This window comes from Propithecus coquereli, unplaced genomic scaffold, assembly GCF_000956105.1.
Source record: "Propithecus coquereli isolate 6110/MARCELLA unplaced genomic scaffold, Pcoq_1.0 Scaffold507, whole genome shotgun sequence".
NCBI lineage: Eukaryota > Metazoa > Chordata > Mammalia > Primates > Indriidae > Propithecus > Propithecus coquereli.
This window is the reverse complement of record NW_012150919.1, coordinates 928,949-948,781: the sequence shown is the minus strand read 5'-3', so window position 1 is coordinate 948,781 and position 19,833 is coordinate 928,949. Positions and strand designations below refer to the sequence as shown.

The 19,833-nt window shown below is 47.9% G+C and overlaps 1 protein-coding gene across 1 annotated transcript in view; it reads right to left on the bottom strand.

The window, feature by feature from the left end:
- The window catches only part of ADAMTSL3 (ADAMTS-like 3), a 291,707-nt gene extending 289,918 nt beyond the window's left edge, over positions 1–1,789 (bottom strand). Inside the window, exons 1-2 of the mRNA XM_012656530.1 lie at positions 1,617–1,789; positions 133–234 (exon numbers count right to left, since the gene is read on the bottom strand). Coding sequence (XP_012511984.1) covers positions 133–201 — 69 coding nt within the window. The 5' untranslated portion in view covers positions 202–234; positions 1,617–1,789. The remainder of the gene's footprint in view (positions 1–132; positions 235–1,616) is intronic.
- Between the last annotated feature and the right edge of the window lie 18,044 nt (positions 1,790–19,833).

The window sequence follows — 19,833 nt, the reverse complement described above, 5'->3', positions numbered from 1 at the left end:
AGGTAGGAGAGAAAGTTAAATTCATGGTGTAGGATTAACATTGATCATACCACATCTTAGGTGGTCTAGAATAATCCTGCTAAGCAAACAGAGGAATGTCCACCACTCCCCTTCCCCTCCCTATTACCTTACCTGCAGGAGCTGAGAGTGCGAGAAGAGCATCCACGTCAGCAACCACCAGGGGCTCTTCAGGGAAGCCATGGGGTCCGGTCTCCTGGGGGTCTCACCTAAAGCCTACAAAAGAAGAAACAATTGGTTTCCAACCAGCTCCGGCCCCAGTGGCAGTACCCGTGACTTGAAAGATCAATCAGAGAAGGGGACCTTGAAGCCCAGACAATGTCCTGGAAAGGTTTGTGTTGTTGGCTGAGGAAGGGGCTGCCCACTGCCAGGGTGCAGCTATCTGGGGCTCCCTTAGGAGGTCCGCATCAAGGTCAGCAGGGGGCTGGACCGTCTCCCGTGGGCAGCTCACACCTCCGGTCCTCCAGAAGCTGAGACACCCTGCACCAGCCACCTCCCAGCCCATCTGTCAGCAGTGAGGTGTGGCCATTGGCATCTGGCTAAGGAAGCCAGCAGCGAGCCAAGGTTAGGGCACCTGCCAGCTTCTACTGCTTGAGGCAAAAATGAGTCTAAGACCAACCAAGCCAGTCCAGACAGGGAAAAGACCTGCCTAAGGGCACACAGCAAAATGGTGACTTTCTAGGACCGGAACACAGGTCTTCCGATAGTCCAAGGCTTCCCCCACCAGATGACACCGCGCGCCCCCCGGGTCCCAGACCCGCAGCCAGGGAGGCCTGAGGGCTGAATGGAGGGATGGACGTTTGCGAGGAGCAGCCCCGGGGCCTCAGAGCAGACGAGGGCAACGCAGAGGTCAGCCGAGACCAGGAGGGCAGCGGGGGCTTTCTCTGGGTTTTTCTGTCAATTCACAGGGAAATCAGCGGGAGTCCAGACTGGAAAAGCCGAGGTCACACTCAGCGCTCGCTTCGCCTCGAGGGCGCCTTGGCGGAGCCGGTGTCCGGGGGCGGGTCGGTGGCTTCTCTCCATCTGGAGAAAGCATTAAGGGCCTGGCCTAATGCGATCCGCAAATGTGCTGCTGTTTCCGACCTGAGGCGGCGACTCTCGGCTGAAGGGAGGCGGCCGGTGCCAGGCCCTGGGCTGCGCGCCCCTCGCTCCCGCGCCGCCTTCCCAGCACGCACCGGCGACACCGCCCCGCGTCCCGCCGCGCCCCGGTCCCCTCGCGCCCCCGTCCCACCGCGCGGCACCTCGGCCCGCGACGCTCCAGGCGCTGGCGACCCCGTTGCCGACTGGCCGGACCTTCGGACGCTCGAAGTTTTCTGCCTAGAAACCCCCCATCCGAAAAGCCCGACCCTGTGGAGTCCCCACCCCATAAGCAAGAAGGCCCGCAGCCCGCGAACAGCCCCGAAAGACTCTCCCCGAATCCTCCCGGACCCCACGGAGCGCGCCCGCGCCGAGGTGTCCAAACCCCACGGAGAGTCCCCGGCCTGAGGCCCCCCCGGCGCCGCCCACCCCGCTCGAGCCCCCGACCTGCTGAGCGAGGCCACTGCCCGGCGTCTGACCCCCCCTGGGGAGAGGCCCCTCGCCCCGCCCGCTGCACCCACCTTGCGTCGCGGAAGCTTCTCGGACGCGCAGCCGCGGGGCCGTGCGGCTCGGCGCGCGCTGGGGCGAGGCTGGCAGAAGCGGCGCCGTCAACACCTCGTGCAGAATCTGGGCCCGGGACCTTCCCCGACGCCGGCCTCCCGCCCGCGGCGCCGCGAAGTTAAATGGGGCTGGGACGGGGGCCGCCCCGCCCGTCCCGCCCCCTCCAGGCGCGCGGAGCGCAGCGCTGGCCGCGGCCCAGAGGCGGAGGGCGCGCGCCGCCACCTGCACCGCCCGGCAAGTGCACGGCGCGCCGGACGCCCGTCCGTCCGCGCGCAGGCGCCGCCCGAGCCGGGGGCACCCGGGGCGCGAGGAGACCGGGCGAGAGGCCGGGCCCGGGCCGCTCGGAGCGCGCGGGGCCGCGGCGACGGCGAGACTCGGCTGGAACGCTCCTCCGCCCGCTTCCTGGAAGCCACTCCTCGCCCTGGGCCGGCCGCCAGGCGCTGTGCCAAGAGCCGGGATTGCCGACGCCGCCACGGCCGCCGCCGCCGGCAGGCGCGCTGGGGAAAGGGCCGCCCCGCCTCGGCCGGAGCCGGAGTGGGGATGCCGTCGCCCCCGCCGCCGCCCCTCCCGTGGCCTCCACCGCCCCGCCCGGGCCGGGCGCCGAGCGTGCGCGGCCGGGCCCGGGGGCCACGCGGGGGCTTGCCCGGAACCGCTGGCTCGTGCCCGACAGCCTCGGGCGCTCCCGGCCGGCGAGACCAAAGTCGGAGAGCGGCGGCCCCTCGCGGCCCGAGCCGCCTCCGCCTCCCGGGCCCTAGCGCAGGGGGTACGAGGGCCGGGGCGCTTCGGAGTCCGGCTGCCGGGCCCGGGGCGGGCTGGGAGGGGCCTCTGAAGCGGCGCCTCGCGCCCCCGGCATGAGCGGGCTCGGGAGCGGAGAGCCCCGCCGCCGCCGCCGCGGGACAATGCAGCGCCCCGGCCTGGGACCCGGGGTGGGGTAGCGCGTGAGGGGCAGGAGTGGCCTGTGGGCTTCTGGAGGTGGAGAGAAGTCGGGGACAGTGTGTCGCTGGCCTCTGCCCAATCCCGCCGCACAGGCCAAAGAAGAGGGGATTCCCTGCGAAGGCTGCGCCCCGCCACGCCTGAGCGCTCCATCTGCTGAGTCTCCTCGCTCGCGTGACTGCTCGGGCCTGCGGCAGACGTCAGCGGCATCCCCCGTTCCGCCGCGAGGAAGCCGGGCTTGGGGGACAGACAGCTCGCCCACGGCGAGTGGAGAAGCCGGGGCTGGAACCCGTATCTGCGTCTCTCTCGAGTCTGACTCTCTCACCCCCAGAGTTGCGCTCGCGCCCTCTCTGGCTGGTGTTCACACCTTCAAGACACTGCTGGAGCTTGGCCGAGGTGGCGCCGCCGGTCTTCCTCTCCTGTGCGTCCCTTCCTGCTCTGGTGGCCTCTGGCCTGGAGGCGCATCTCTGCGACGTCGCTGCACTCCAGGTGAAAGGGCCGTTGCGTGGGGAGAGCCAGCGGGGGACAGGTCAGTGGGAAGCAGGGGAGGGGAGCTGGCCAGTAAGGGACAGAGGCCTGGGCTAAGCCAGAACTCACCCACCCAGGTCAGTCTACACAGTCGTGTTCTGCAAAGCGGCGGGAACAGTGACTTGTGAGTACTGAGCCATTGCTCCCGGGACAAATACGGTCAGGTTCCTGGAGGCCTCTGCTCACATCCTTCTGTCAACCATTCAACACACTGCGTTATTTTAGGTGTGTTTCTACCTAAAGACGCCTTAGTTAACATACATGGTTGATTCCTTAACACTGAGCCCTTACCCAACGCTACAGCTCATGCCTGAATGAACCTTATCTTCTTCAGCTCAGGAACACTAGACTGCACTTCAGCACTGTGCTTTGGGGCCATTTTAAATAGTGAAATCATCAACAAAAGACAAAAATGTGAAAACATGGCAATAAAGAGACCTGTGGGACACTTGTTCACAGAATGAAAGCTGAAAGACAAAGGCAGAGAGACCATTGACTTGTTCGACCTAAGCTGGGAACAGGCAGCTCAAAATTTTTACCACTTGTCAAATGGTTTTAAAAGTGTTACAAGTATTAATTATGGGGTTGCAAATAAATTTTGGTGAGTAGGTGAATTCACAAATAGGGAATCAGGCCAGGTGCTGTGGCCTACATCCGTAATCCCACTTTGGGAGGCCAAGGAGGGAGGATTGCTTGCACCCAGGAGTTTAAGAGTAGCCTGGACAACATAGCAAGACCCTGTTCCTACAAAAAATTTAAAAACTAGCCAGACATGGTGGCACATGCCCATAGCCCTAGCTACTCAGGAGACTGAGGTGGGAGGTTGGCTTGAGCCCAGGAGTTTGAGGTTACAGTGAGCTATGTTTGGGCCACTGCACTCCAGCCTGAGTGAGAGAGCGAGACTCTGTAACAAAAAAGAAAAAGAAATAAACGAATAGAAAATCTGCAAGTAATGAAGATTGATTGAATGTGCTTCTCCTATCAGGGTATTAGTAGAGGAGTAGCCGTGTTAATATTTCAAAGCATGCATGTTTAAACACCGCATGTTCTTAGCAACTAGACTATACCACTTCTCACATCATTCATATTCTAAAACTAGCCCTAAGGTATTGTGAAGTCAGTTGCAAAATTCACATGAATATTCAAGATGAAATGGAGAATTCAAAGGAATATTATGCTTGTGCAGTGGCAGCTGCACTGAGCGAGCTCCCGGGGTCTGCAGCTCAGGAAGGCACTGAGAATGTCTCTGACCATGGGGGACGTGGTTGGGAACATTTGAGCTGATCTCCTCTGAAGTATTAATGGCTCAAGCAGGACTCATTTTCCGGTGGGCACTTTTTATTCCCAGCCAGCCTCCAGGGAGTGCCCCACACTAAGTACTGCGGCCAGGGCTGGGCCCTTCTCTCCCACGGGCTCCAGCCAGCATCAGGCCAGCCCCTCAAAGAGCAGTTATTCCGGAGCAAAAAGCAGAAGAGAAAACATCACCAATACCCTTACGGAACTTCTACCTTCCTGTTAACCCCAGCAGGTCGAGCAATCCTACACATGTGGCTACGGTACCATGAGTTAAGATAACAAAAAGCCACAGAGGACAGACTCCACCGGCTCAACCTCACAGGTGTTGTCCCCAGATTCATGGCCGCACCGCCCCTCTAGTATTCTCTTTTACTGCTCTACCCCAGTAGAGACACCAAACTGTCCCCCGGTTACTCACCTAGTGTTCCCTCCCACCCTTCGCTGCTCCCCTGAGGCCTGGCCCAAATATCTAAGCAAGACGTTGCTAACGGCATGGGGGTGGGGGGAGATTGGGGGATGAGAAGAACAGGAATGCATGAACCCAAAAGAGCCAATCTGGCTGATCTGGCTATGGGGTGTGGGTACCCACCCAATCTATTTTGGGAGGGGGTCGGTTCACAGCTCTCCCTGCCTAGCTCCTGGGCAGCCTAGCTGTGAGAACCCCCACCACCTGGGGCCAGTGGTGGTGCATTTTGACTCTGAGAGGTCTGGGAAACCAAGTTCCATTTCCTCCCTAAGATTCATCTTCTTAGGTTCCTGGTTTCCACTCCCTGTCTCAGGACCCGCTTCTTCCTGGATAAATTAAAGAGATTCCTTACCCCTCCTCCCAGGATTGCCTGTTGACCTCAACCTGACAAGCACATTAGTCCATTGGCACAAGAGATTTACATAGAAGATGAGGGAGCTAACTGTGGGTGATAGTGGTGTTGGGGTATGTGTGTGTTTACCCTTAGAGAGAAGGAATTATCAGTTCAGGGCATCAGCTTTAATTTGTCCTTGATATAGAATTGCTCTTTCTGGTTGCAGGACTGTGACGCGGACTTGGAGAACAAACTCAAGAAGACTGTGTCGGAGGCTTGGAGGAAAAGAGCGCCTGGAGGCAGGTGCGCCAACAGAAGGTACAGTCGACTGCAGTGGGTGCCAAAGATAAACTCTCAGCCAAGGGCACCAGGAGATGACAGACCAGGATGTTGGGTGAGTATGGCAGCTGAGGGGTGGAAGATTACATGGGAGTGAGGGCAGCAGGATAAGGAAGGGGCAAGAGTGGAGCAAGCTGCGGCTCAGGTCAAGATCCTCGGGGACTCGGGAGCAGAAACCACCCGTCGATTTGAAGCAGCAGGGCTGGGCAGTTGTACCGCACGCCAGTGCAGCACTGGCTCCTCTGGAGCCGGAGGGTGGTGCAACCTCCGAGGCAGCTCCCACAAGCCAAGGACAGCGCTCCAGGAAGGCACTGGGTGTAAGCCCTTAGCTACTACACTCACACGTGCTGGGGGACAGCTGCACCTGCCAGGTAAGGGGATCGCTGTCGGGCGTCCTCACCAGTGGTGTCTCCCACACATAGCTTTTCAGGGCGTGTCCCCGGCCCCGCACGGGAATCATGCTCAGCTAGGGCCGATGGTTTTCTGACCATCCAGACTGAGGTCCTTCTCCTGAACAGAAATTTGCTTTATAAAGTTTGTTCAAATCTTTGTCTGGTTGCTGTTCTGCCTCATAAGCAAAAAGAGCCCTTGCGAGGAGCCGTCCCGACAGGACGAGTTTCCCCCTGGTGAGGGGCTGTGTGCTCTGCACACCTTGCGTCTTGCTTTGTCCCCTCGGCCTGCACTGAGAGCCCCAGGGAGTTCTTAAGGAGCCGCAGAGGTGCCCAGATTCACGATTTCAGGTCAGGAGCTTAGGAACGAGGACTGCTGCAGCACCGGTGGTCTGATCCAGTCAGAATCTCTGGGTGGGGTTGGGGTTAGACAGTCTCTTTCTGGAAAGTTCCAAATCTTGAGGATGGAGCAGGGAGAGCTGGAGTCTCCTAAAGTTCTGTGAAGGACAGAGTCAGGATTTGGTGACCCTTCCCAGGGCCAGCGAACTTCCAGGTCCCAAACCCAAGGCTGATTTCCATCTGGCCTTGAGGGCTGGGAGGCGCTGACCTTCCTTAGCTTTGTGTGCGTCCCATGCCCCGATAATCCCGCACGTGTACACCTACCTGTGTCCATACAGACTCCGTGCTGGAGCGTGAACGAAACACAGATGCTCTGGGAAGAATACATTTGCCGGTGCTCTTGAACCCGCTTCATTCTGCCCTTGACAAAACCCTTGTCTTCTTCCCCTCAGAGGCACAAGGTGAGTAGCGAGTGCTGGAGCCACAATCAGGAAACTTAGTTGTGGTCCAGGCTTGGCCGCAAACTGAGGGGTTCTGGGCAAGCCACTTCACCTCTCAACTTTCTTCTTTATATTATAAAAGTGTAAAAATTAGAAAGTTTCAATAGTTCCTTGCAGTCTAACTTCCGAGATTGTTTCTATATTAACACTTCGCTTGTATACTGTAAGCAATACCGCCCTAATCTAGAACTCAGCTCTAGCAATCCCTCCCTGTCTCAGCACAATCAGATCAGGGATAGAAAAAGCCTCTTGGCCGGGTGTGGTGGCTCACGCCTGTAATCCTAGCACTCTGGGAGGCCGAGGCCGGCGGATTGTTTGAGCTCAGGAGTTCGAGACCAGCAAGAGCGAGACCCCGTCTCTACCAAAAATAGAAAGAAATTAATCAGACAGCTAAAAATATATAGAAAAAAATTAGCCGGCGTGGTGGCGCGTGCCTGTAGTCCCAGCTACTCAGGAGGCTGAGGCAGGAGGATCGCTTGAGCCCAGGAGTCTGAGGTTGCTGTGAGCTAGGCTGACGCCACGGCACTCACTCTAGCCCGGGCAACACAGTGAGACTCTGTCTCAAAAAAAAGAAAAAGCCTCTGAGTGTCCAACCGACATCACACATTTAAGCACATTGTGTATAAGCAGACACTTAGGTCTCACTCCAGACTATTGATTCTTGTTTTGCACATAGTTGTAACACGTTTGTTCATCGGTCTTCAAGAGTAAATGCAAAGGTATAAATTAGAAAGGGATAGAATGTCTGGTAAGAAGAGGCATCCTATTCACTGACAGGATAAAGGTGCTACAGAAAAACCATAAAAGGCACCAAAAAAAGTCGGAAATCACCTTAGTCTGGTGCAGCTCCGTTCACATCAGTGGGGCCTCAGACGAACACTGTGTCATCGCACAATGCTGTGTTCATGTTCACGAATCCAGGTTATCTATGAACACACGTGTCCACTGGATTCTGTTTACAAATGTGTGGAAGTACATGCTATGTTTTAGAAAAACATTCACTCACAAAAGGGTTAAATTTAAGAAAAGGGAAACAAAAACCGAGAATTATGTTCCTTCACCCTTAGCTTTCTGAAAACCTCAAGTCTAGAACACCATCTCTGACAACTCCAGATCACCAAGATTTTATTCCAGAATTGATAAATTTGAGCAGAAAAAACAGAGGATAAAGTAAGAAATCGTATTACTCTAAACACTGTATACTTTATTGTTGAAAAATGTGATATCGATTTTCTTACAAAGTATCAAGAAGAGTTGTGCAGAAAAGCATTTTCTCCGGGGCTGCATTGCGTGTCACTCGCTGTGCACCGCAAAACGAGACCCGCCTGTTTAGTCTGCTTTTCCTATGTGTTCCTTACACTCTCAGCTTGGCAATATTTGGGTTGGAAGCACCACAAAGAAATACTTGAAAAGTCTTTTTTAAAATATAAGTTCAATAAAAACATTTATACGTATTAAGTTTTGCAAAACACATTAACTTTGGGAGGGTTCTGATAGCCAATTAAGCATTTTTATTCCTTCTTTTCCCAGACTCAGGCAAAAATGTTCTATAGATGAGTAAAGAACCAATTTCCTTCAGAGCCCACCATCCACATCTGGTCAGATTTAGACTGAAAGGACAATTTGATTCAATACAGTACAATGCAGTACATATTCCCTGACAATCTGCCTTGGCTCAGACATGTGCTAGGTCTTGTGAGCACAATGGCATGACAAGATACAGCACCTGTCCTGCAAGGGCAAATGAGACTCAGTGTGATAAATGTTCTCAGAAGTGTACGAATAGGAGTTATAAATGCATTGGGTAAAACAGCAACTAATTCAGTTATGGGGGCATTAGAGGTTTCTTAGGAAAAGTAGTATTTCAGTTGAGAACTAAAGTTTTAGTAAAAGCACAGGATTTTATTATTTAAAAAAATACTCTTCTGTGTTTTTTCTCCAGTGCAAAACAATCTACAATCCCAAATGCATGTTTTCCCAGTGCTTTGGGAGGTTGAGGCAGGAGGATCAACTGCTTGGGGCCAGGAGTTAATGACCAGCTTGGGCAACATAGTGAAATTCTGTCTCTCCCAAAAAGAATTTAAAAATTAGCTGGATGTAATGGCACAAACTCGTAGTCCCAACTACTCAGGAAGCTGAGGTGGGAGGATAGCTTGAGCCCAGGAGTCTGAGGTTACCGTGATCTATGCTGGGGCCATTGCACTCCAGTCTGGTCTACAGAGCAAAACCCTGTCTCTAAAAAACTAAAAATTTGAAACTGTAATTTTCAAATGTGTGTTTTAAAATAATATAAATGGCTTGGGGATAGATCTAGAAGAGCTCGAATAAATTTATCACATGTTCTAGAACAAATCCTATCTGACCACCTCCATCTTGTTTGCACGTATGGGTATGTGTGCACGCACCTTCAGCCTAATAAGGAATTGAGGGGACATTGTAAGGTGTCCGTGGCAGTCAGATTCTGGCAGGGTCCCCAGTGATTACTGGCTCCTGGCATTCACACCATGGTGTTTGGTGTGGCAGAGACAGTGCTATGTGTTCTCCTTTCTGGATCCTCCCACAAGGTTACAATTCCTAGCCTTCTTGCAGTCAGGCACAGCCATCGACTCATTCTAGCCAATAAAATAAGAGTGGAAGTGATTCCACTTCCTGGTTGAGGCAGTGAAAAGCTCCTATGGATTCCCTAGTCTCTCTCTTCCCCTTGGCAGGCAGAGCCACAAGATCAAAGGATCCTGTTTCACTGAACCACCCCAGGAAGGACAGCTACCCTAGACAGTCATCCAACTTATGCCAGATTTGACATGGACAGGAAATTAACTTTGTCTGTTAAGCATCTTAAATTTTTGTTATTTGTTACTGCAGCATAAACCTAGTCTATGCTGACTAACACATTCGAATCACAAAGTGAAAATGGAATTGGCAAAATGTCAGTAGACAGAGGGAGGTGGGGGCCACATGTGCCACGCCGTGGGGTTTCCAACTTTATCCTAAGGGCAGGGGGTTGCTGGCAGGGCAATGACATGGTAAGATCAGCTCCTGGGAATGGTTTCTCTGGCTGTATTTCTAGGAATACAAGCAAGAGCTCATGATGGCTAACCTGGCATGAGTGATAGGGGAATAGAAGAAAATAGATGGTTTTGAGTTATTAGAAAGGGAGAATTGATAGGACATGACGAATGGTTTGGAGTAGATACTGAGGAGGTAAGTCGAGGCCAGCTTCTTGACGTCAGACATGCGGCATGGGTGGTGGGGGTGTCGCTCACCGACATAGGGCACAGGAGGAGGAGGAGGAGTGTGTTGGTGGGACGGGCAGCACAGAGACGATGGTATCACCTAGGACATTTTGAGTTGGAAATGCCTTTAGATCTAGAATCAGAAAGATGACCTGGGCTGGAGATTTATAGTGACGACTCATGAGCACAGGGTCGATGCTTGAAGCCGCAGAAGCTCATAGTGTGGGTGAAAACAGCAGCTGCCTCTTCATCTACCATCTATCCACATGTGTGTTTATCAGGAGTTTCTGAATGTTCTATAATACGCGTGTGATACATGTGTAATTCCCCCCAAACAGTGAAAACATCAGAAGTTTATTTCTTTTTCTAAAAAAAACCCACTAAGATGCAATCGTTGTGATCCACCTTTGTTTGCCCGTGTCTTCACAATGTCTCAGACGGTTCAGAGGCTCTGGCTTGAAGGAGCTTTTCCCAGTCTGTTCTGTCGCTCTTGCATTATGAACTTCAGCGTGAAAGATATACCCAGAAGCCCCTTATTCCTCCAAGACAAGTTTGACATTCAATCCTAGCCTGGGTCTCTGGTTAACCATCAAAGCAAGAGTGGGACTTACTCTGCATTTCCCATGAAATTGCTCAATGCTATTTCATTAAATGCATGCCAGAGCAGTGTATTTTTATTGTTGTTTTTAAAGACTAAGAAAAAAATCAAAAGACTTCATGAAAGAAGTATCCCCAAATTCATATATGGGCCAGGAAAATTGAGAACAAAGTGTTTAGTGTTCTGCAAAGCCCAAATAAGGAAAATGGAAAAGAAATTTTAAAAAAACTGATACTGATGAAATTTCAGGTCACATAGAGCTGCAGTCCCCAACCCCCAGGCCGTGGACCAATACTGGTCCGTGGCCTGTTAGGAACCGGCCGCACAGCAGCAGGTGAGCCCTCGAAGCTCCATCTGTATTTACATCCGCTCCCCATCACTGGCATCACTGCATGAGCTCCGCCTCCTGTCAGATCAGCAGAGCAAACTGCGCATGCGAGGGATCTGGGTTGCAGCTCCTTATGAGAATATAACGCCTGATGATCTGGGGTGGAGCTGAGGCGGTGATGCTAGCACTGGGGAGCAGCTGCAAAAACAGATTATCATTAGCAGAGAGGTTTGACTGCACAATAAATGTGATGTGCTTGAATCATCCTGAACCCACCTCCCACCCTTGTCCATGGAAAATCTGTCTTCCGTGAAACCTGTCCCTGGTGGCAAAAAGGTTGGAGACTGCTCATAGAGACTTCTGATCCCAGAGGATGATTTGAGTTCAAATTTTTTACTCAAACCAGCCATTCTGCACTGAAATGATCAAATAAATACGACAGAAAATTCTGTATGAATGCTTCTGGAAACTGGAGAAGAGAATCATCCCTGTAACTGAGACTCAAAGAGGTGACAAGATATAGCAGCAGCCATTGCCCTGGCAACAGTGGCCTTGTGATGAAGGAAGAGAGCTGTGTACCGGGAGTGTCCTTCTTTGACTCTTCCAGGAAGGTAAGGAGACCATTCTGGAAATAAATAGTGTAACAAGGATAAAAAAGTAAAAAGAGTAACTAAACAGGTTTGCAATATTTACTTTACCCCTCTGCCTCCAAAAATGGAATGATTCTTTACCTTTTCCATCAGCTAGCATTTTTCTCTTGGGCTTAGAGTGAATAAGAAGAACTTTTTTTTTGAGACAGTCTCACTCTGTCACCCAGACTGGAGTGCAGTGGCCTCATCATAGCTCACTACAATCTCGAACTCCTGGGCTCAAGTGATCCTCCTGCCTCAGCCTCCCAACTAGCTGGGACTACAGGCATGTACCACCATGCCCAGCTAATTTTTTATTTTTTTGTAGAGACAGGGTCTCACTATGTCACCCAGGCTGGTCTCCAACTCCCAGCCTCAAGTGATCCTCCCACCTCAGTCTCCCAGCATGTTGGGATTAAGGGCGTGAGCCACTAGGCCTGGCCAGAAGAATTTCTTACTTTAAAAATTGTATGAAGTTCCTCGAGAAGAAAGGATCCAGGAGACCAGAAAAAAGGGAAGCAGCCAGGCAGCCAAGAACAGTTTGTAGAGTTTGTGACATCGGGAGAGGATCAGACGGACAATTGCTGTGATGACTGGGATATTGCAGAGAACAATGTGGAAAGACAATTTTAAGACTTGAGAGAGTAAGTTAGCAAGATGGCAGAATAGGAAATTCCAACTTTTATCCCCCAACGGAAATAGGGGACATAGATTTTGGCATCCACCCACAGATGAGAATACCTTTGTGGGAGCCCTGGAGTCTACCTGAGGTTCTACGAAGACATCTGGGAGTGGACACATTTAAGAGCAGTTTTACTTTACCTGCATCACCCTTCCCTCAAGTGGCACAGCTTGTATGGGGAGAGACCCTCTGGGCCCATGATTTCGTCCACAAAAGAAAGTGAGAGTGAAGTGAGTGCCCAGCTTCCCAGACTTGCAGGATGCTCACTTCTGAACAGTAAAGGACTGAATTGTCTGGGGACATCTAGGAGAAGGAAGAAGGGGAGGGAATTCAGAGCAGCTGGCACACAGTTCTCAACATCCAGCCCTGGATCCTGCTAACGAGCTCATAGACTCTACCAAGAGGCCCTCCCAAAACCACCCCCCAGGACTACTCACCTGCCTCCCCATGGATGACACTCTGTGCATTCTTGTGCACAGCCTGCGTGAGCTCTCGCAGACAGCACGAGGATCTCAACAGTAGGTGCGAATCTTAGAAGTTGGTTCAACTCTGCTGGTTCGAGAAAAGGCACACCACCTTGACTATTTCAGGGCACTACCCCAGGGATGGGGAATGAGGATTTGAGCACAGATTCTGGCTTTGTAGGATCAAGAGAAGACACACAATCTTAAGACTTGCCCCCTAAGAGGGAGCAAGTGGAGTGGTGTGGGTGCATCCGTAGAAAGGATCTGAGAGACCCACAATATCTCTGGCTGGGCTCACTGGTCAAGTGAAGACTGGAAGAGGTAGATATGTCTTCAGAAGTGAAAATGGCAATGCAAAGCTTCAATGAACATGAAGAATCAAGGAAATGTGACACCATCAAGGGAACAAAATAAAGCTCCAATGGCTGACCCCAGAGAAAGGGAGATCTACAAATTGCCTGACAAAAATTGAAAACATCCTAAAGTAGCCCAGTGGCTAAAAGAGTACACAGAGTGACAACTAAATGAAATTAGGAAAACAATACATGAACAAAGTGAGCAGGTCAACAGTGAGATAGGAATAATAAAAAAGAACCAAACAGAAATACTAGAGCTGAGTGTTAAAATGAACTGAAAATTTCAATAGAGAGCTTCAGTAGCAGACTCAGTCAAGTAGAAGAAAGAATCAACAAACTCAAATGCAGATGGTTTGAAGTTATCCAGTCAGAGGAACAAAAAGAAAGAAAAAGAGTGAAGAAAGCCTACAGGACTTATTGGACACCATCAAGGAAACAAATTCATGCATTATGGGAATTCCAGAAGAAGCAGAGTAGAAAGATTATCTAAAGCAAAAATGATAGGAAACTTCCCAAATCTGAAGAGGGAAATAAACATACATATCCTTGAAACCCAAAGAACTCCAAATAGGTTGAGCATCAAGAGATTTTCACTGAGACACATCATGATAAATTGTCAAAAGTCTAAGACAAACAGAATTTTTAAAGCAGCAATAGTGACTTATCACATACAAGGGAACTTCCATAAGAGGATAAGCAGATTTCTCAGCAGAAACTTTGTAGGCCAGGAGAGAGAGGGATGATATTTTCAAAGTGCTGAGAGAGAAATCTGCAAACCAAAAATACAATACCTGGCAAAGTTATCCTTCAAAAATGAAAAAGACATAGACTTTCCCAGACAAACAAAAGCTGAGAGAGTTCATCACAAATAGACCTGCGTGATAAGAAATGTTAAAGGGAATTCCTCAAGTTGAAACAAAAGGACACTAATCAGCAACATGAAAACGTAAGAAGGTATAACACTCTCTGGTAAAGGTCAGTGTAGAGTCAAATTCAGAATATTCTAATATTGTAATGGAGCCACCTGAGCAGCTCCTGCCATGATCTCCCCAGCCTAGGATCCTACCCCAGAGACCTTTGCATTCTCTAGGTCTCTAGGTGCTCAAGCCATCACTGCCCCTTCTCAGAGGCACCCCCAGGTGCTTTGGCCCAGGGACACAGCACAGCTACTACACATGTGCCTGCGAACAGCCCCGAGGGCCCCACCACAGGCTCCTACCCCACCTCTGTGTGCACCCTAGGCTGACTCCTGCAGTCAGGCTGCTACGTGCTGTCAGCCCTGGCTTCATGGCTGTACGTGCATAAGCAGCTGGCCCTGCCCCCACTATTGCGTTTGCACCCACAGCCAGCCTCTGCAGCTGCACATGCACACCCATAACCAGTTTGGCCTCCCAGCTGTCCACACACACACAGACAGCCTCTAACCCCTGTCACCAGCCTGCAAATGGCCCTTGCAATTTTGCATGTGCAAGCTGCCAGCCGACACCACCACCTGTGCACCCACAGTCAGCCCAAGCCCCTTTCTCTTACCCCAGTCCTTGCCACCATGCATGAGCCTACGGCTGGCTCTGCTGCCACAGACATGCCTGCAGCCAGCCTCCACATCACAGCACATACGCATCACTGGCTCCGGCATCCACAACTGCCGCCCTGGCCGCTAGCCACTGGACACAGTGCAGCTGAGGACCCCAACAGCCCTCACTGGCTCAACAGAATGAGGGATAAAAACCATATTATCATCCCAGTAGATGCAGAATTCTTTTTAAAAGAATTCAACATCCTTTAATGAAAAAGACTCTTAAAAAATTAGGTATAGAAGGAAAGTACCTCAACACAATAAAGACCATATATGATAAGCCCACAGCTAACATTATACTCAACAGTGAAAATTGGAAAGCTTTTCCTCTAAGGTAAGGAACATAACAAGATGCCCACTCTCACCACTTCTATTCAGCATAGTACTGGAAGTCCCAGCCAGAGCAAGTAGGAAAGAAAATAATAAATAAAAGGTATCCAAATTGGAAAAGAAGTAAAATAGCCTCTGTTTGCTGATGACATGATTTTACGTATAGAAAACCCTAAAGACTACAAAAAAACTTCAGATCTAATAAATGAATTCAGTAAAGTCGAGGAATATAAAATCAACATACAAAAATCAGTTGCATCTCTAGACACTAACAATGAACTAACTATCCAAAGAAGAAATTACAAAAACAATTCCATTTACAATAGCATCAAAAAAGAATAAAATACTTAGGCATAAATTTAACCAAGGACATGAAAGACTTCTACACTGAAAACTATAAAACATTGATGAAAGAAATTAAAGTAGACACAAATAAATGGATAGATATCCCATATTCATGGATTAGAAGACTTAATATTGTTAAAATGTCCATACTACCCAAAGCAATGGACACATTCAATGCAATCCCTATCAAAATTCCAACAGAATTTTTCACAGAAACAGAAAAAAGAATCTAAAATCCATATGGAACCACAAAAACCCCAAATAGCCAAAGCAATCTTGAGTAAGAAGAACAAAGCTGGAGATATTACACTTCGTGATTTCAAAGTACTTTACAAAGCCATAGGAATCAAAACAGCATTGTACTGTCATAAAAGTAGACACATAGATCTGTGGAATAGAATAGAGAACCCAGAAATAAACCCACACATACCTGGTGAGCTAGTTTTTGAAAGAGCACCAGGAATAAACAGCGGGATATCTCTTCAATAGATCGTGCGGGTAAAACTGGGTATCTATAAGCAAAAAAATGAAATGGGATTCTAACCTTACACCATACACAAAAATCAACTCAAAATGGATTAAAGACTTAAATATAAAACCTGTAACCATAAGGGAAAACAAAAGACAAATAATCTGATTTGAACATGGCCAATGGACCTGAAAAGACATTTTTCCAAAGAAGACATGCAGATAGTCACAAGGTACAAGAAAAGGTGCTCAACAGCACAGGTCATCAGGGAAATGAAAATCAGAAGCACAATGAGATGTTAATATTGTGTCACATCTATTAGGATGGCTATTGTCAAAAAAGACGGGATAACAAATGTTGGCAAGGATACGGAGAAAAGGGAGCCCATGTACACTGTTGGTGGGAACGTAAACTGGTACAGCCATCATGGGAAACAGCATGGAGGTTCCTCAAAAAATGAAAAATAGAACTTCCATATGATCCAGCAATTCCACTTCTGGGTAGTACTGAAAGGATATGAAATCAGTATTTCAAAGAGATATCTGCATTCTCATTTCATCATAGCATTATTCACAGTAGCCAAGATATGGAAGCATCCTAAATACCTATCAACAGATGCGTGGATAGAGACATTATGGTATATTCGTACCATGGAATATTATTTAGTCATAAAAAGAAAGAAATTCTGCCATTTGCAACAACATGGGTGGACCTGAAGTGCATGTTAAGTGACATAACCCAGACACAGAAAGACACATACTGTCTGATCTCACACGTACAAGAATCTAAAAGCATCAAACTCTTAAGTAAAGCGGGAGTAGAATGGTGATTGCCAAGGGCTGGTGGGAAGGGAAAGTAGGGAGTTGATGGTCAAGGGTATGAAGTTTTCAGTTACACAAGGTGAGTAAATTCTGGGGGTCCACTCTGCAGCACAGTGCCTGTAGTTAATAGCGCTGTATTGTCTACTTTAAATTTCTAAGAGGGTAAATCTTACGTTAAGTGTTCGTACCAAAACAAAAATAACAACAATGATAAAGGGAGTGGAAGGAAAAAAATACACAATGAAATAGAACGAGTAAGGAATTATATCTAAATACGTTTGTAAAGTCTGTGTATGTGAAAGGTGAACTGAATTTTAATTCACTGAGAAAAGTATAAATTATTGGCTAGATATTTAGTGGGAAAAGCTGTACATCAATTCACACACTTCTATAAAATAAATTCCAGATGAGCCACCTTGCCTGGCCTTCTTTTGACATTTTAAATTGCTTATTATTGACTTGTAAGGATTCTTTATATATTTAGTACAGAAGTCTATTGTCAGATATTAATATATGTGTTACGAATTATTTTCTTCCAGTCGGTGGTTCGTCTTTTTATTTTTCTAATGATGTCTTTCTTTAGATGAGCCTCTTTAATTTTAATGAAGTCACTTTATCAATTTTGTCTTTCCTGGTTAGTGCTTTTTATGTCCTAAGAAATTATGCCCATCCCAAGATTATGAAAATATTTTCCTATACTTTCTTCCAAAAGCTTTAAGGTTTTAGCTTTTATGTCTAGGTCTATGATACATTTTGAATTAATTTTTGCATGGTGTGAGGTAAAGGTCAAGGTTTATTTTTATTTTGTAGAAAATAACTTTTCTTTCCCCACTAAATTTCCTTAACAACTTTGTTGGAAATAAATTGACCATACATTTACCTGTGAGTCTATTTCTAGACTCTTTGTTTTGTTTCATTGACCTATTTAACTTTGTCCACACTGGTTTGATTATTGAATTTTTATAATCAGTCTTAAAATCAGATAGTGTAAGTTCTCTAACTTTGTTCTTCTCTTTGTTTGGCTATGCTAGGACTTTCACATTTCCATATAATTTTGTAGTCAGCTGGTCAATCAGTTGTTGGCATTTTTATTTGAATTGCATTCAATGTGTAGATCAACTTGGGGAGAATGGATATTTTAACACTATCGAGTATATCTTCATTTATTTAGGTCTTATTTAATTTTTATATGCAACATTTTGTAGCTTTCAACGTAAAGGTCTTGCATATCTTTTGTTAAAATACTTTGTAAGCATTTTGTGCTTTCTGAAGCCATTACAAGTGACATTGCTTTTTATTATTTTAATATTTAATAATTATTCCCAATGTATAGAAACATAATTGACTTTTGCATATTGCCTTTCTATCCCATGAACTTGATAAATTTGCTTATAAGTTCTAGTAGGTTTTTTTGTAGATTCCTTAGGATTTTCTAAGTATTTAATCTTGTTTTCTGCAAATAAGCAGTTTTATTTCTTGTTTTTCAATATTTAGTCCATATGTATCTTTTTCTTGCCCTTTTGCACTGATATACACTTAAAAAGCAGTTATAAAGGATATATCTTATACATACTCCATTTTTCCTTTCATACAGGTGTATCTTGGCCTCTGAAAACTTGAGTCTTCCTTGAAGAATGTTCCTCATCTTCATTCCCCGGAGTTAGAGAGAAATACCTCTTTCCCACTCTTCTGGTTTCTGTAAGGAGGGATTTTCTCTGAACGTTCCTGGCTGGTTGTCTAGGTGGACTGAGTTACCTGACTGGTGAGTTGGGTGAAGAACTGGGCATGAGTATCACAGCCCCTCCTCACTTGGAAGCCAACCTGCCTGCAAAACACGGGCCCTTGATTGCCCTGAGTCCATGCAGTAAGTTCAACGTAAAAGGCTCTGTCCCTGGGGGAGATTGTGGCAGTCCCATTCTTTTTGGACTAGGTAAGTATGTCTGATGAGCTTAGGGCTCATTCAGTAAATGCTTTGGCTCTCATTCTAAGCTACATACTCTGACTTAGCCTTTTACAATACCGATCATATATTGGCTGTCATCTGTTCTAACCCTTGTCTTATGACTCGCTTTGTTTAGAACTCAGGTGGGAAAGAGGGTGCCTTTCTTGGACCAAGACTCTCACTGTCAGTACCTCCCTAGTTTATCTCCCACCATTGTCTGGGGCACCATCCTCTGTTCATCTAAAGCATTGTTCTCAATTCCGGATGTAACTTAGAACCATTTGAGGGGCTTTTAAAACATACCAAGGCCCAGGCCCATCCCCAATAAATTAAACAAAAATATAGAAGTGAGAGCCAGACATACTTTTTAAAAATAAAGTTGTCGAGATTCAAAGCACAGGAAGAGCTGAGAACCACTTATCTAAATCATCTAAACTATTCTGCAACGTCTCTGTCTCTGCTTTGGATCCTCCCACAGTTTTGGGGCCAGCCTAATTTTCAAGATTAGGATATATGAGATACAGCCTTTTAATCAATTAAACAGAAACTCGCTTTTCTTTTTTTTACTAATAATAAAGTACACAATATTTCTATAGGTAAAGCTACAATAAGAATCTTCGAGACTGAGAAGCGTTAATTAGCATGCGTGGGGAGTAGAGCCACATAGGGAATGCTAACACTGAAAGGTCGTGATATTTCTGGGTCAGCCTGCCTCGGACCTGGATGAAAGTCAATGTTTATCATCCAGAGGGAAAACAACCCTAATGGCTGATAGACCTAACTGACAAAACACAATAGAGGGAGTAAAAACTGTTCAACTTGTGCAATATTTGGACAGCTGAACACAGAAACTATTGCAAAGTGATTAACAGAAACTATAGAGAGCTGTGCAGGACAGGTACACGTGCCACACACTAATGTCCAAAGGCACATGCCCTGGCCTCACTGTGAGCCTCTCCCATGTGCTGCCTTAATGCCCTCCTGCCTTGTTCCCAGAGTTCCTACACAAACATCTCAGTCGCTGGCATTTAAAGAGGCTCAATTAAGAATCAACTGAGAAATAAGACAAAAGATAGGAAATGTGGAAACCAAAATATTATCTTATCACTGGAGAAGCCAGTACTGGAAAATGTGGCTCAGATCTCCAGGAAAGAGGGCTTCCTTATTCTGAATCCTAGAAACAGGCAGTCAGGTGGGACCCAGTCACAGCAAGACCACAGACCACGCCTGCCCTCACCCATGAGGCAGGGCTTCATCACTGAGTTCATGGCCTGGCCAAG